The following is a 13,835-nucleotide window of genomic DNA, read 5'->3' on the forward strand; positions in this document are numbered from 1 at the left end:
GGCCGGGCTTCAGCACAGGCGCTGCACTCCGCTGCTTTTGGTGAGACTGAAGTTGTGCCCAGTGATGAAGTGACGGGAGTTGTGGAAATCCTACAGGAAAGCAGGAGCTGGCACCAGAAGTCAGACTGGGGGCTTGGAGGGATCTGGGGGGGGCTGAGGCACGGGGAGGATGCAGGCCTGGCGCAGCATTGCCGTTGCAGGGGATCAGGTGGAGGAGATGGTGGAAGCCACGCAGGACCTGCTGGGGGAGGGAAAGCACGGCACAACAGCAACAAACTCTGCGTGACAGCCCCTGGTCTCCTGCGGGACTGGGGCAGTGGTGCTTCTGTGGCCCCCCGCGCATGAAACGTCCAACGGGAGCTGGAAGAAGGGTGTTTGAAGATAGACATTTACTTCCTTGCTGTTTGACAATTTTATTTTCTTAGCCTGCATTTAATGTAATGATTTATGTTATATGTAGCTCAAACACACATATTTTAAACTATTATTAAATTTTTTTCAGCATTTGAGAATTCATTATTTTAACAAGACTTAATATTCCATCCATAATTATAGCACTCAATAATGGAAGCTTATTGGTCTAAAGTTTTTCTAGGTCTTAACAAGATGGTTAATGCCCAAGAACACTCTTACATGTAGAAAGAGGTTATAGGCATTTTTATTAACCAGAAATCTGAAAGACTTCAAGTCTTAACTAAAATATGAACATCAATATGAAATGTATGTCTCCATTAACAGCTACAGTACCTTTCTATTTCCTAATTTATCAGTTTATCCTCAACAAACTGAAATGCTTATTTAATTTTATCACAACTCTACCTGTCTTTAAATAAGCATTTGAGAACTTCTCTCTTCTTCTGCAGACTGTAGTCCCATTCATACCTCAGGGCAGCTGCTATCAGATCATTCTTAATCCATAGCAATAGGAGATAAAATTTTTTAAAAATCTAGTGTGGAGAATGCTTACTTCATGCTATTTGTGTCACAGTTGTTTTATTAGGTGCTCTGGAGAAGAAAAGAAAAACCATTCTTCTAACAGTAGATTATCTGTGGTGCTCATATGGGAGAACTATTGCGAGCCTTTGTGTACTTACTGTCAGAAATTCTGAAACAGCATTAATATTTGTGGTTTCACTTGTCCTACCACCAGTCTTTATGTTCCCAAGTCCTGATCCTTCAAACTGATGAAGAGAGTACTAACTCTTCTAATTTTATCGATAATATCTTAGGCATTAGCATCACTGAGGCCAGATTTACCCAAACCTCAAACATGAACTGTGCACAAGCCGAATACTGTGTGTGCAGGGTAAGTAAGAGCTATGGCATTCCTTGCTCTTCCTGAAGTATATTATACTGCCTGCAATATGTTGTCCCAAAGATAGAGCTCCTGTTTGATGTTGTATGAAGAGACTTTGTTGTTGTTCTCTCATCTTCTTAACTGAAAACTTGACTTGAACTTCAGTAGAGTCCTAAATAAACCACATGACAGTATTCAAGAGGCAGGAGAGATTAAAAGGAGTTGGGCAATCTTTGGAATAGACAAGAACAGTTTATGCATACTAGAGATGTATTTCCTTTATAGGTCGTGTCTAATGATACCCAAAATATCTTCTCCCACACCCTCCTAGAACTTAGGATGGGAAAGAAAGAGAAAAGTGAAATGATGCAGTATACCCTGATCTATCCATGGCATCACAGAAACAGATTCTTGTCCATAGATTTTTTTTTCTGTCTCAAAACTTCACATGCAGCTTAGTCTTTCTCTGGGTGCTTTTTAGCACCCACAACTCCAATCAGACTATGAGGTCATCTGAGTTTATGAGTCAGGCTATGATACCTGCAATACAAGATTACAGGATATTGCAGTATTTCCCAAGTTGAAAATGACCTAATGTACAGGTACATTGCTATTGAGCTGAACTGGAATTATACATACCTGACCCATACAAGAAGACTGGAATTTGAATCCCAAGAACTGAGAACATCTTTAAGGATATAAGGTTCCACAGATGCACAAATAACCAAACATAAAAGCTTTCCTACTAGCACTGAATTTTCTTAAAGTTAGTGTCTGAATTGATTACTCAGCAAGTTTATGCATAGCAGCTGACAGAAACATGAATCAGTGCTAAAACCACATACTATTTTGACTGACATCGGAAGAAAACCAGTTAGACCTGCTGGGTGTTTTGACATCTCTTGCTAAATCAAAGTGATTTTATGATTTAATCTTTTATGGCAGCAAGAAATCTGCTAAGAAGAAACTCAATCTAGAAAGAGTAGCTAGTAGTCTTTGCTAAAGCAATCATTATATTGACTCTCTTCATTTAATAATTCATACATTCCAAATAACAAGGGAATGTGCTTAGACTAAAATCTATGAAGAAACAGATTTTTAAGGGAATTCAGGATTACTTTTCAATAAGTTATGTTTATATTTAATGATCTTTGTTAATAGAATATTAACTATATTTGCAATGCTCATGTTGCAAAGAAGTTGTACAATGAAGCAGAGCATTTATTTGAAAAAATACATTATCTGTGCTCAGCATTAAAGGATCATTTTACTTTCTACACATGCACATAACATTCAGAATAACTCAGGTATAAACTACTTTGCTGGTTTACAGTAAACATTTCAGTAGTTCCACTGAATTTAATTCCCATTTTACTATTACACAAGTGACAGACTGATCAGATTAACAAATTCTTAACTTTTCCCTCCTGTGTCAAAAGAAACAGCTCCTTTCCATGGACAGACACAGGTGGTATCTGCTGGCCACAATGGAGGCAGCAAATGTATTGTTTATCAGAAATGCTGGCTACTCTTAAAATTATTCCTGCCTTACTGCAGCACAAACTAACAAGCAAAAGACACGATTTCAATAAATGAAGTCTCCTACCAATATCTAGCTCTCGTGGTCTTGAGGATACACCATTAGACTCCACAGTGAACCCCCATGTGTGAATGATTTTTCAGCCACCTTCTCCAAGTTGGATGTCTCTGCATACTTGAGGAGCAACTTTAATTGGTCCTTCAGTAGAAGAATCCTCTGCTTTCGAGAAGCAAAATGCTTATTTCTGTAAATATTGGGGTACGGAAACTGAAGTCACTGTCAAGCCTACTTTTTCCACTAAAATACACAAGGGACTAAGTAAGGGGACTGCTGATGTAAATTTACTTTTAGAGGTGTCAACCTCCAGGAATGGAATCCAGGATCTGTAGTTTTAAAATTATTGTTATGGGGTAGCAGTTTTAATTACTATGTAATTTTAATTACTAAATTACTAAAGTGTGTAGTCTGGAGAAATGTAATAATGGACCAGCTCTTAATCATTGTGCCAGTGCAAATTCAGGGATGTGACTCCTACTTTTTAAATCAAATTATCTTATTTTTGTGGCGCTTAGGATTCCACAATTAATGAAAAAGAAAAATCATAAATTCAAACTAAATATGCTATTGCTGCCTGTTTGTCTTCCCTTTGGATACACGTAGCAAAAACAGTTCCACATCTAACAAAGAACCTTTTATTCCTTTTAAGTTAACACAGTATTTCAGTATTCCATTAAAACCATTACCTGCTTTTGGTAATATTTTTGCAGATTACATTGCATTAGAGACTCTTATGACCATGTCATCACACTGGAGAGAGTGTTGTCTAGAAAGGTTTCTTCTCTTTGATGCTGTGTCATTTTTTTGGTTCCTTTTCAAACAACCACCATCTATAAGATAGAAGGGATGAAGAGGCTGAGAAGACTTGATTGTCAAAAGTACCACTGAAATAGAGATGGAAGCAGAGCACTGATTTGTACAGTTCAGAAAGTTTTTATGTTACTTTTCTTCCACAGTTTCCCTGGGGAGAAAGACTGAAAATATAGGCTACTGTCACCCTTCCCTCAGGAAGGAAGAGCACTTCCACTTTGTGTAATCTCATAGTGAAGATGTGGGTTCAGATCCCCTCAGGCAGAGCAGGGATGTGAACTGGTTTTCCCACATCCTCAGTGAATGTTCTAGCCACCTGAGTACTGGAAAGGGCTGGGGTTATTTCTCCTTCCGGCCTGTGAATTGAGACTTTTGTTTCTAAAACTATTCATGAAAAGTGATGGGCACTGAAATATTGCAGAAATGTCAAAAGCAACTGTTCTAGTCTGCCCTAAATCGGCTTTTTTTTTTTTTTAAAGAAAGTAACTAATACACAGAGGATTGTTTGTCCATTTTCTACATTCAAGATAGTAAGTCCAGCTGCTCAAAACCATTCTTTCCCAGATGGTCAAACTCCATTGTCCCCATCAGGACACAGGTAGTTTATTGTCTTATCACCTTGGAGTAAGCGCACGCATCCTTATCACTCTTTCTGCTCTCGTGCCTCAGGGAAAATCACAAGATTTATGCTCATGTTCATTTGTTCCTTGACTCTCCCCGTACCGTGTTCAAGAAATGTATTGAGCACAGATGTTTTTTCTCCACCTTGACTGGGTCATCAGTTCCAGGCCTGCCAGAACCGGTCCTGCTTTAATCGCCTGCTCCATCACACCCCAGTATCTCCATGCAGCACTCTGGGGAAGCACCTCCCTCGATCGCTTTGCATTCAGAGTCCGTCGCTGGGAGCCAACTCTCACCACATATTCTGAGGTAAGTATCTGTGTATCCTGAAAGCCTCTTCCTCGAGTATTCTTTCGTTTTTGTTACTGGAAAAACTTGACATCTGGTAAATGCTGTTTACTTGCTTACTGAAACTAAGCTTCTAAGTTACTTCTTTAAGAAGGAAGAATGTGTTTTATACCTTGGTCTATTTTCATATAGAACCACTTACATTAAAAATTTGATACTTCTCTATTTCTTATTTTTTAATAATAGCTTGTACACCTAGGTAGGAAAGCAGTCTGTGCATTAAAGTACTGAGCTGGATTTTTTTCCCTTGTTTACGTATTTCTAAAACACCAGAAAATAATTGAAATATTGAAAATATAAAGCAACAGCATCATTAACTTTTATAAAAAAGGGAGAGCCATGTAAAAACTGTACAGTGTAAAGTCACAGTAATAAAGTATGCCTAATATTGATACTGTAAGTTTTGAAATAATTACAATAAAGTAAAACCTCTTTGTATTTAAACCCAGTTAGTTTTAGAAAGAATTCCTAAGAACTGAAAAACAACAGTGATAACATAATTCAAATAGTAACGTTTTATTATTATTATGAGAGAGTATATTTCACATAAGTGTAATCTTCCCCCGATTTTCCAATTCTACAATCAGACTTTCAATTTTCCAAATCACAGATCCACTCATATTTTGACTGTGTACCCTACACTTCTGAGCTTGGAGGCTCGTGACTGGGGGGAGGTTGATGCCACAGCAGTATCTGTTAGGCATCCTCCAAATGCCTCCATCTCTTTTCTGTCACTCTGGTACTCCTACTCTTCTGAGAAGGCTCCCTCAATGCCCTCCTAGTAACATGCCGCATAAAAAAGACCCGCTCACAGTTTTCCTCTTCATTCTGTGCTTCCTCAAATCCTACACAATGTGAAAGTGGAAGGAACACTAACCATCGTGTAGGCTCCCCCTTAATCAAAAGGTTCCTAGTAGTTATCAGTGTAATCTCTTTTTACACTGTCTTAATTCTTCTTATGTGGGCTTGCATATAAAACTAGAAATAGAAATATTTCAGAAAGCTATCATTAACCCCACCACCAAGTCTTCTTTCTAATTCAGATTTAACTTCCTGGATCAGTTTGGTGAATATGAAATACAATAATCTGTATGAGAAGCTCATTTTCTGATGTTTTCCAAGTCAAAGTAATATATACTGGTATTTTTTTCATTAATGCATGATCATTTTTTTTTAGTTTCAAAATTAAAAGAAAAATGTAGCTAAAAGAATAACTCAGTCACTACACTTTCTTAGTGCTGATGTCAGTAGCAAAAAATTAAATTCTTCTTCCATCATTCTCCTGTATTTGGAGAAAAAAAACAAACTGAAATATTCTGACAATGAAATACATAATGGTGTGTAAATATAGTGATGGAAGATCCAAACTACACTGAAGTTTTTTAAGCACTTACTGAAAAGTAACAGTACTGAAAAAGCTGGACCTTTAGGTGTAATGTGCAACTCACTTTCAGGGTGATGGGTGCGATGCAGTATTTGCCTGCATAGCTCAGAGTGAAGTGAAAAAGGGGTGTCTTTGCACTCAATAACGATGAAAAGCTTTTGTTTGGACATTACTGTTTTGTCTTGATAATTGCACCTTCAAAAAGAAGTTTGTCAGAAAAGCAGAACAACACCGTGCTCTGTGATTAGCTGTAATATCTTTTTGGCAGGACTGACAGGGTGCTGATAAGGACCTGTTATGCACCCCACTGCATAAAGTTGCATGTGGCACTGACTTCTCATTAGGATGAAATCTTGACCCTACCCAAGTCAGATTTGTCACCAATTCAATTGTAGCCGCAATTACCTCCTTAATGTTTTTTAACACCTTTGGAGAAGACAATTAGCTGCTTCTGGCCAAGTCAAACAAGCAAGGGACTTCATGGCAGATTTCCCTGCCGTGATCTTGTGAGGACTGGTTTTGTCTATCCTGTTTCCAACCACGACTGAAAGAGAGAACTTAAGTACTTTGGGTTTGGTGAAAGGTTGAAGCTGGGCAGAGAGAGCTGCAGACGAAGGCCTTCCCCGTAAGGGGCAGTTTTGTAAGGCTGCGGGTGTTGCTCCTACTCCGGCGGTGTGTTTCCACCCAAGTAACGTCAGAAGCTGTCCTCTGTCGAGAAACGGGCCCAGCGGCGCCATGAAGACGGAAAAAAGCCTGTACAAAACTGTCCTCTTCAAATGCCCGCACCGACACCACGGACACCAACCTATGGAGGTTCGCTTTACCTTGTTTCTAATTCACTTTGTTTCCGCAAGGTCTTTTGTAGGCGGGGAACAGTTTTTACCACCCTGCGTCAGAGGGATTCACACCCCGATCCTTCACGGGGGTCTCTGGGGTACCACATCAAACCGGGGTAGCCCCCGCTCCCCCTGCGCCCTTACCCTGCTTTTCACCTAATTCCTCCCACTAGTTTATCACGCACCGCAGGGTGACCCGCTCCAGTTGCGGGGTGTGGAAAGTTCCGCTGGAAAGAACCGAGCCCACACCTCCGGGGTGCCCTCAAGGCCGAGAAGAGGCCAGAAGCCGCCGGCCGCCCCGCTGAGGCGGCGGGGGCCGCTGAGGAAAGACTCCATTTCCCGGCATGCCGCGCGCGGCGGCGCGGCGGCGGCTGAGGGGGGGGGGGGGGGGGGCGGCCGGGCGCGCATGCCCGCCCTGCCACAGCGCCCGGCGCTCACGCCTCCCCCTCAGCCGGGCTGCGCGCGGCCGAGCAGCGGCAACACCATGGAGGCCGTTCCACAGCACCGGCCGCGGCCCCGGTCCCGGCCCCGGCCCGGTGGGGCCGGCGCCGCCGCTGCCGCCGCCGCCTCCCCCCTGCCGCCGCCGCCGCCCCCCCCGGAGCAGGAACGGAAGCTGGAGCAGGAGAAGCTGTCGGGGGTGGTGAAGAGCGTCCACCGGCGGCTGCGCAAGAAGTACCGGGAAGGTAACCGCGGGGGAGGGGGGGCCGCCACCTCCGCGCCGCCCAGCTCCCCTCACCGCCGGAGCCGGCAAGGGACGGGACGGGACGGGACGGGACGGGGGGCCGGCGGGGCACCGCCTGTGCCGCGGCGGGAGGAGGGGAGCCGCCCCCGGGGCGGGGGGGGGAGCTCCGAGCGGATCGGGGTGTCCTCCCGCGGGCGGGGGGGCCCGGTCGGGTCCGTCCCCCCCCAGCCGCTGGCGGAGCGGCGGGGGCCGGCTGGACCGCGGACCGCTGCCGAAGGGGGTGTGTCGGGGAGGAGGGGGGGGGTTGTGGCTGGGAGCAGCTCCGGCAGCAGCTCCGGGCTCGCTTCCTGCTCCCGCCCGGGCGACCGGGGCCGCCGCAGCCCCGCCGAGGAGCCCCGGTCGGGGCTGCCGAGGTTTTGCCGGTTTCCGTGGGCTCTTGGCAGCGGAGACCCCATCCTGGCTCGGGAGGGGTCACGGCACATCTCTAGGAGCTTTTCCTGTGGGGCGTCGGAGAGGAGGATCGGTGTGGACGGATAATGAACGCTGCGAGGTGAAAATCTGTGCTGCACCCGTGTGTGGAGGGGGTCCGTATGGACCGACCTTACCGGCTCCGTCTGACGTTTAGTAGCTCGTAGCTACAGCGAGGCCTTTCCCCACAGGCAGCTTCCGAGCCGTACGGCAGCGTTTTCCGAGCTGTGGACCTGCGGGAGTGGGGAGGACGGTAGGTCATGAATGCCAGAAGAGATGGAACGGTGGTCTGGAGGGGCACGGGTCTTTGTGAACTCTTTGTGCCTCCTGTCTTTCCGCCGTGGAGGGATAGTTCAGGCTGGAGCACTAAGCAAAAGAGCAGGGGAAAAGCTGTTATAAAATAAATTACTCGGAGTCCTTGAAAAATCTACTTTGTCATCAGTATTAACGTCCTTATGCAAGGTTCTTATGGGTGGTATCTGAATGCTTAAAACCTCCCAGAAATGCTTTCACATGAGTGTCAGTGTTAAGATTTGTTTGCTGAAATTTGTAGCCTCCTCAGATTGATTATAATGATCTGTTCAATCTTCTTTATAACACAGGTTACAAAAAATTCATCCATTCATTCTTTCTGTGAGACCACAGCTCTTTGCTGACCTGGTGCATACCTCAAGAAGGACACTTATAAAATGAGAACTCTTCCTCTTGTAGGCACTAGTTGTTGCTTCTTCTCTGCGTCTGCATATGACACTTCTGTTAAAGTAACAAGGTCGTTCTGCTTTCTGGACTTCAGAAGTCTCCCCGGCAGCCTGCCTATGGGATTTGGGCACAGATATCTACCTATGTACACACTGATCAAGAGTCACTGTTTATTTTGGCCTTGGTGAGCCAAAACTGAAGGGAGGATCTCCTTGTTCTCCTGACGTTTAGGTGAAGGAACATAGTAGGTTTTAACAGTCAAATCCTGGCAAAAGAGCCCAGCTTTGAGCAGCTCATATTTCTCTGTTATTTCAGAGTGCCTGTAGATTGAGACAGACAAACATTGGCACTGTTAACTTTAAAAAAATGTGAGCAGTATCTGTAACAACTGAATTTTTTTTAGATGAGAGCCTAAATTACATGGAAATCTATGTAAGCCTACTTCTCAGCAAAGAGCAAGTTAGTATGCAAGGCTAAGTTGCGTTTTATCTTTAGTTCAGTGTAACTGGTTAAATGAAAGAACAAATAGTACTCTTAACTTACTTCATACATCCTGTAAACCATGTGTTAGTGAAAACTTTACAGTGATTTTTCTAGTCACTCTAAATTAGCAATGTACATATTCTCACGGAGGGAGTTAAAACCCAAACAGTTCATGGCATCACCTCTATGCAACAAGGAGAGCTCCACCCATTACCTACTCACCCAATAGTAGGTGGTCTTTACAAGCTACTAGTGATTAGCAGTCATAGTACTTCATGTTAGGTTGTTTCAACTTCCGAATTTTATTTGTGGAGTCTTTTCTCCCTGTATTTCTCTATGCTTCTAAAAACAGGCCTGAGAATCTCCTTCCTAAGTGCCTTTAATGTCATTCTGAAATTGTAATACTAGCACATGCTTGACCTCTGAAGGATCTTTTCTTGGGTTGTTTTTTGTTTTGTTGTTTTCTAATACTCAGAGACACTGACTGGCAAGTATGTTACCCTGACAAAATCAAGAGTTGATGGTTTGCTAAAGAGAAGTAAAAAAGCAACAAATAATCTGTAATTTCTCAGTACAAATTGAATTATAACTTGGGTATGAAAAAGCAAAGGTAAAAAAATGCATCCTTTCTTATATGCTTACAGCTTGTTACACAGGGAAACCTTCCTGTCTCCACAGTGCAGTGCACCCACCTCCATATGAAGCAGAAACAGAGCTATCTGTATTATTCCAGAATCTTGTATTGTCTTTTTTTTGTTTTGTCATTTTTTTTCTTTTTTAACTCTGCCTCTTCTCACGTTTGCTAGAGTTCTATGAAGCTAGTTTCCATTTTGTCTAAATAAGCAAACAGCACTAGAATTGCTGTTGCGTGGACTTTGGTGCTTTGTCTGTCGATACTAAAATAGAATTGCATATTAAATTTGTTGGTAGAGGAAAAAGCATGTTGAGTATCCTTCTGAAAGCTGTATGATTATGTTGCACAGGATGGATAAGTCTAAGAAAGCCCTTGGTATTGTAATATGATCTTAAGTTACTGTCTTCTGTTAGAAGTGTCGAAGGGAAGTAGATATGTCCTTGAGACACTGAGATGTTTGTTGATAGAAGTTATACAGGCTTGATTTCAATAAGCTGATTTCTTTGAGAATTCATTTGCCTTGCTGATGTTAGCAAGCCTTGAGTTTCAATGAGCAATTGTAAAAGGCAAACCAGTGTATTATCTGACTTGCTTATAACTGGCACCATTGTTATAATTTTGTTTCATTTCCCACAATGGTTTCCCTCTTTTTTGAAGATGAGCCAGTGGAAAAGTGACAATACGCTTCAAAACTGCAAGCTAACATGTTTCTGAAGAAGTTGCATACTTGTCAAAGTGCAAAAGCAGTATTTCTTAACTAGGGATGCATCAACAATTTTTTTTGCAGTTACTAAGGAATTACTAGAGTAAAGTTTAGTCAGCATCATGTCATCTAAAGGATTGATGTTTTTTTCTTGGTGAAAAACTGTAACTCTTGAGGTTCATCAAAGCTGAATCCTGGCTTCTTTTTTAATTTCTCCTTTTGTTGAACCACTTTTAATTGTAAGTACGGTGGATGGATTTTGTATGTGCTTCTGTGCTGTGGCTCATGCCATATCATAGTCCCAGAGCATGCCAGTGTATTTATGACAAGCATTTACCATGTTCAGAATGGTTCAGCTTAAACTTTAAGTTTGCATTGAAGTGCATTTTTTTTGTTGTTTTCTTCAACAACTTTAACTGTATGGCTAGTGCTAACCTTTTCCTATTTTGGGGATACTGCTAATCTAGTGTGACTTCTGGTAGGAATATTTATATTTTCTCCCTTTTTCATCTCCTTTTCTTTTTGTCCTTTTCAGTTTCCTTCCCTTCCTCTTACGCCCTGCCTGTTGTTAATTAGGAAATAAGGAAGGGAAGCATGTAATCATAAATGCTATGGCAGATTTGGTATTTTGTGATTATAGGACACTCCCCCCCCCCCCCACCCCGTGGATGCTAAGGCATTACTGTATGTCATATATTTTAAAATGATTTAATGAAGTTTAACAAATGAGCGTGGATTTTTTAGTGTGAAGAAAAAAATGTGTATTTTTTTAATTAAGGTGATTGGTCCTTGTCCACACTGAGTGAATGTCAACTAAATTAGCTAATCAAAGTTATTTCAGACTATTTTAAGGCAGTGATAGTGTGAACAGTGAACCAGTCTAGTGGTTCCTAAAAATTCCTCAGGTTAGCCTATAAACTTTGTCTTCATGAAGAAAACATTCTTAAGTGAGAACAAAACATAATGAGGTGTGAGATGTAATGTGTTCACTTAGGAGCGTATGTCATTAGCATAGGATTCGTGTTTTTCTGAAGTTTTATTCCTGCTTCCTGTCCAAAATGGATTAGTTTAATCTTAATTACCTTACACACCAGGGTAAAATCCAAAAGCTGAAACAGCTCTCAAGTGCTCCGTTATTCACCTAGGAGAAACTTCAGGGTCCTGCATGCTTGACACAAGCACTTGAAAGTATGGAAATTAGCGTTTTTCATGAAACCTGAATTTTTCCTACTAGCCTACTACAACATGGGGATGGGGAAAAAAATCAATGTTTGGTTTAGTCTCTTGCTCTTGGTTCAGTTGCCTGGTACCATAGGTGACCCCACATTTTACAGGATTTTCCTCTATGCATCTCTTAGGCACCTGAAGCCATGGGCTGGAGCATGTTGTATGAGTTGCATATATGCATGTGTGTTGTGTATATTGCATGTATCCTGATGTCTGTCAAGCCTGACAGGCTTGTAAAAGCAGATTTAGTGGTTTATAGGGAACTAAACATGATCTATTGGACATCTGCTATGTGGTATTAGTTTGTTTGTTTCCAGTTGCTTATAGCAGCCAAGTAGGTTTAATTTTTACTGTGATAAAACCCCCTTCCGCTGATACAGAGGCAGCCTTTTTTTCTCCAAGTTGTTGATTACCTTTGTAGTCATGCAAAGCTGTATTTATCAAGTAAACGTTTTCTGCACAGCATGACCCTCAGTTATAGATGGTTTTGTATGTAGTCTGGACCCTCTACATCTCCCTGGAAATCCCTTATTGAGTACAAGTGGAAAAAATTTGCTGAGATATCTGTAAAGGTATTTTATGAAATATTTTGCTGTGTGTTCGCTAAACCATTTCATTTCTCCTTCCATACACCTGTTAAGGCTGTTCAGGCTTAGAATCACACAGAACTGGTATTTGTCCTGATACTAGTCACTGTATCACAGAAGCTGATAGAAGCATTTCTAGGTGCCAGTTTGATTCCTTAAAAGAAAGATTTGTTGAAACTTCAAAGAAATGGTAATAACTTCATTAAGAGGTTTTTCAAATCCAGAAAGTTAGGAAGAATTTACAGGACCCTGCCCGACGATAATAAGTAGCCTGAGTAGGTAAGTGGTTTAGACATTCATGTGAGAAAAGTGTCATTCTGAAGTCAGTTGCTTTATGATCTCTTCCTCTCTCATGTTTTTCATGAAAAACCTTGAGAGAGCTTAAGTTCTTCCTGATGTGAAACAGGAAACATTTTGAAATAGTGGCATTTTTCACAGGACAGGAAAACTTTGTCACCAAACTCTACATGGTAAGTTAACAGTTACTCCTTTTTGTTAAATATAAGTGGTTTAGTGTAAACCTAAGTTTTCAAGATCTCCATTTGTCTTTCCCCACATGCATTAATTTCTTGGAAGAGGGAGACATTTTGCAGTATTAACTGTCACATTTGCAAGCAATAGAAACTAAATTCCGTTTCATTAAAATTAAAATAAAATTGATGCAGTTTTATGACATGAACATTAAGATACAATTGCCCTTACAGTTTACATACCACAGTTTAATAGTGAAACTTTCATTAGAAATCCCATAATATTTTACAGTTTGGGGGTTTTAATCATTGGTATCATTTAGTTAGCCCACAAATTTTGAAAACCTGCTGGCTACAGCACAGACTTGCATCTGCTGAACAAACAGCTATATGTAACCTCCTTCCCTGCTCCTTTATTGCCTTGGTGGGGAAGATGGTGTTCCTCTTGCAGGATCAAAGTAATGAATCTGTATCTGTGCCTCAGCTGCTTCTGATTTTTGCTACTGCTTTTGCACAAATCTACCAAAATCAGTAGTTTCTATTGATGTGTTCATCTCTGCATTGGTGTCACTAAGGTGCAGCACAGTCCATCCCAGAAAGTCGGGTTTGGGGAAGAGGAGAGAGGGGTGATAATTTCCAATAGAGTAGATCCAACACCTGGGGGCAGTAATTGCTTAAACCACCACAAATAGGCTCCCCACTGTTTGTGTGACAGCCATCAGAGATTTATAGCAGATCGGAGACATAGATCATTCTTCAGGGTGATATAAGCTGGCCCCCAGTAAGATGCTTTAAATAGCAGATGAATTGTACCCTGGGAGTCTATTTAGTGTAAACAGATAGATATGAAGTTTACCTGACAGATCAGACATAAAAATCATTTGGTCAAATGAATCCTTTCTATGTGAGTAAAAGGGAGGAACTTTGATGTTGAGATAGAGAAAATGAGATGCTTGCACTTTTTTGTTGTTGTTAAGATTTTATTGTGA

General features: G+C 41.8%; 1 protein-coding gene across 1 annotated transcript in view; it reads left to right on the forward strand.

Annotated features, from left to right (window-relative positions):
- Nucleotides 1-7,282: 7,282 nt before the first annotated feature.
- Nucleotides 7,283-13,835, forward strand: part of SAMTOR (S-adenosylmethionine sensor upstream of mTORC1) — a 37,587-nt gene continuing 31,034 nt past the window's right edge. Inside the window, exon 1 of the mRNA XM_069802118.1 lies at nt 7,283-7,576. Coding sequence (XP_069658219.1) covers nt 7,300-7,576 — 277 coding nt within the window. The 5' untranslated portion in view covers nt 7,283-7,299. The remainder of the gene's footprint in view (nt 7,577-13,835) is intronic.

The sequence above is a fragment of the Haliaeetus albicilla genome, chromosome 14 (genome assembly GCF_947461875.1).
Source record: "Haliaeetus albicilla chromosome 14, bHalAlb1.1, whole genome shotgun sequence".
Taxonomy (NCBI): domain Eukaryota; kingdom Metazoa; phylum Chordata; class Aves; order Accipitriformes; family Accipitridae; genus Haliaeetus; species Haliaeetus albicilla.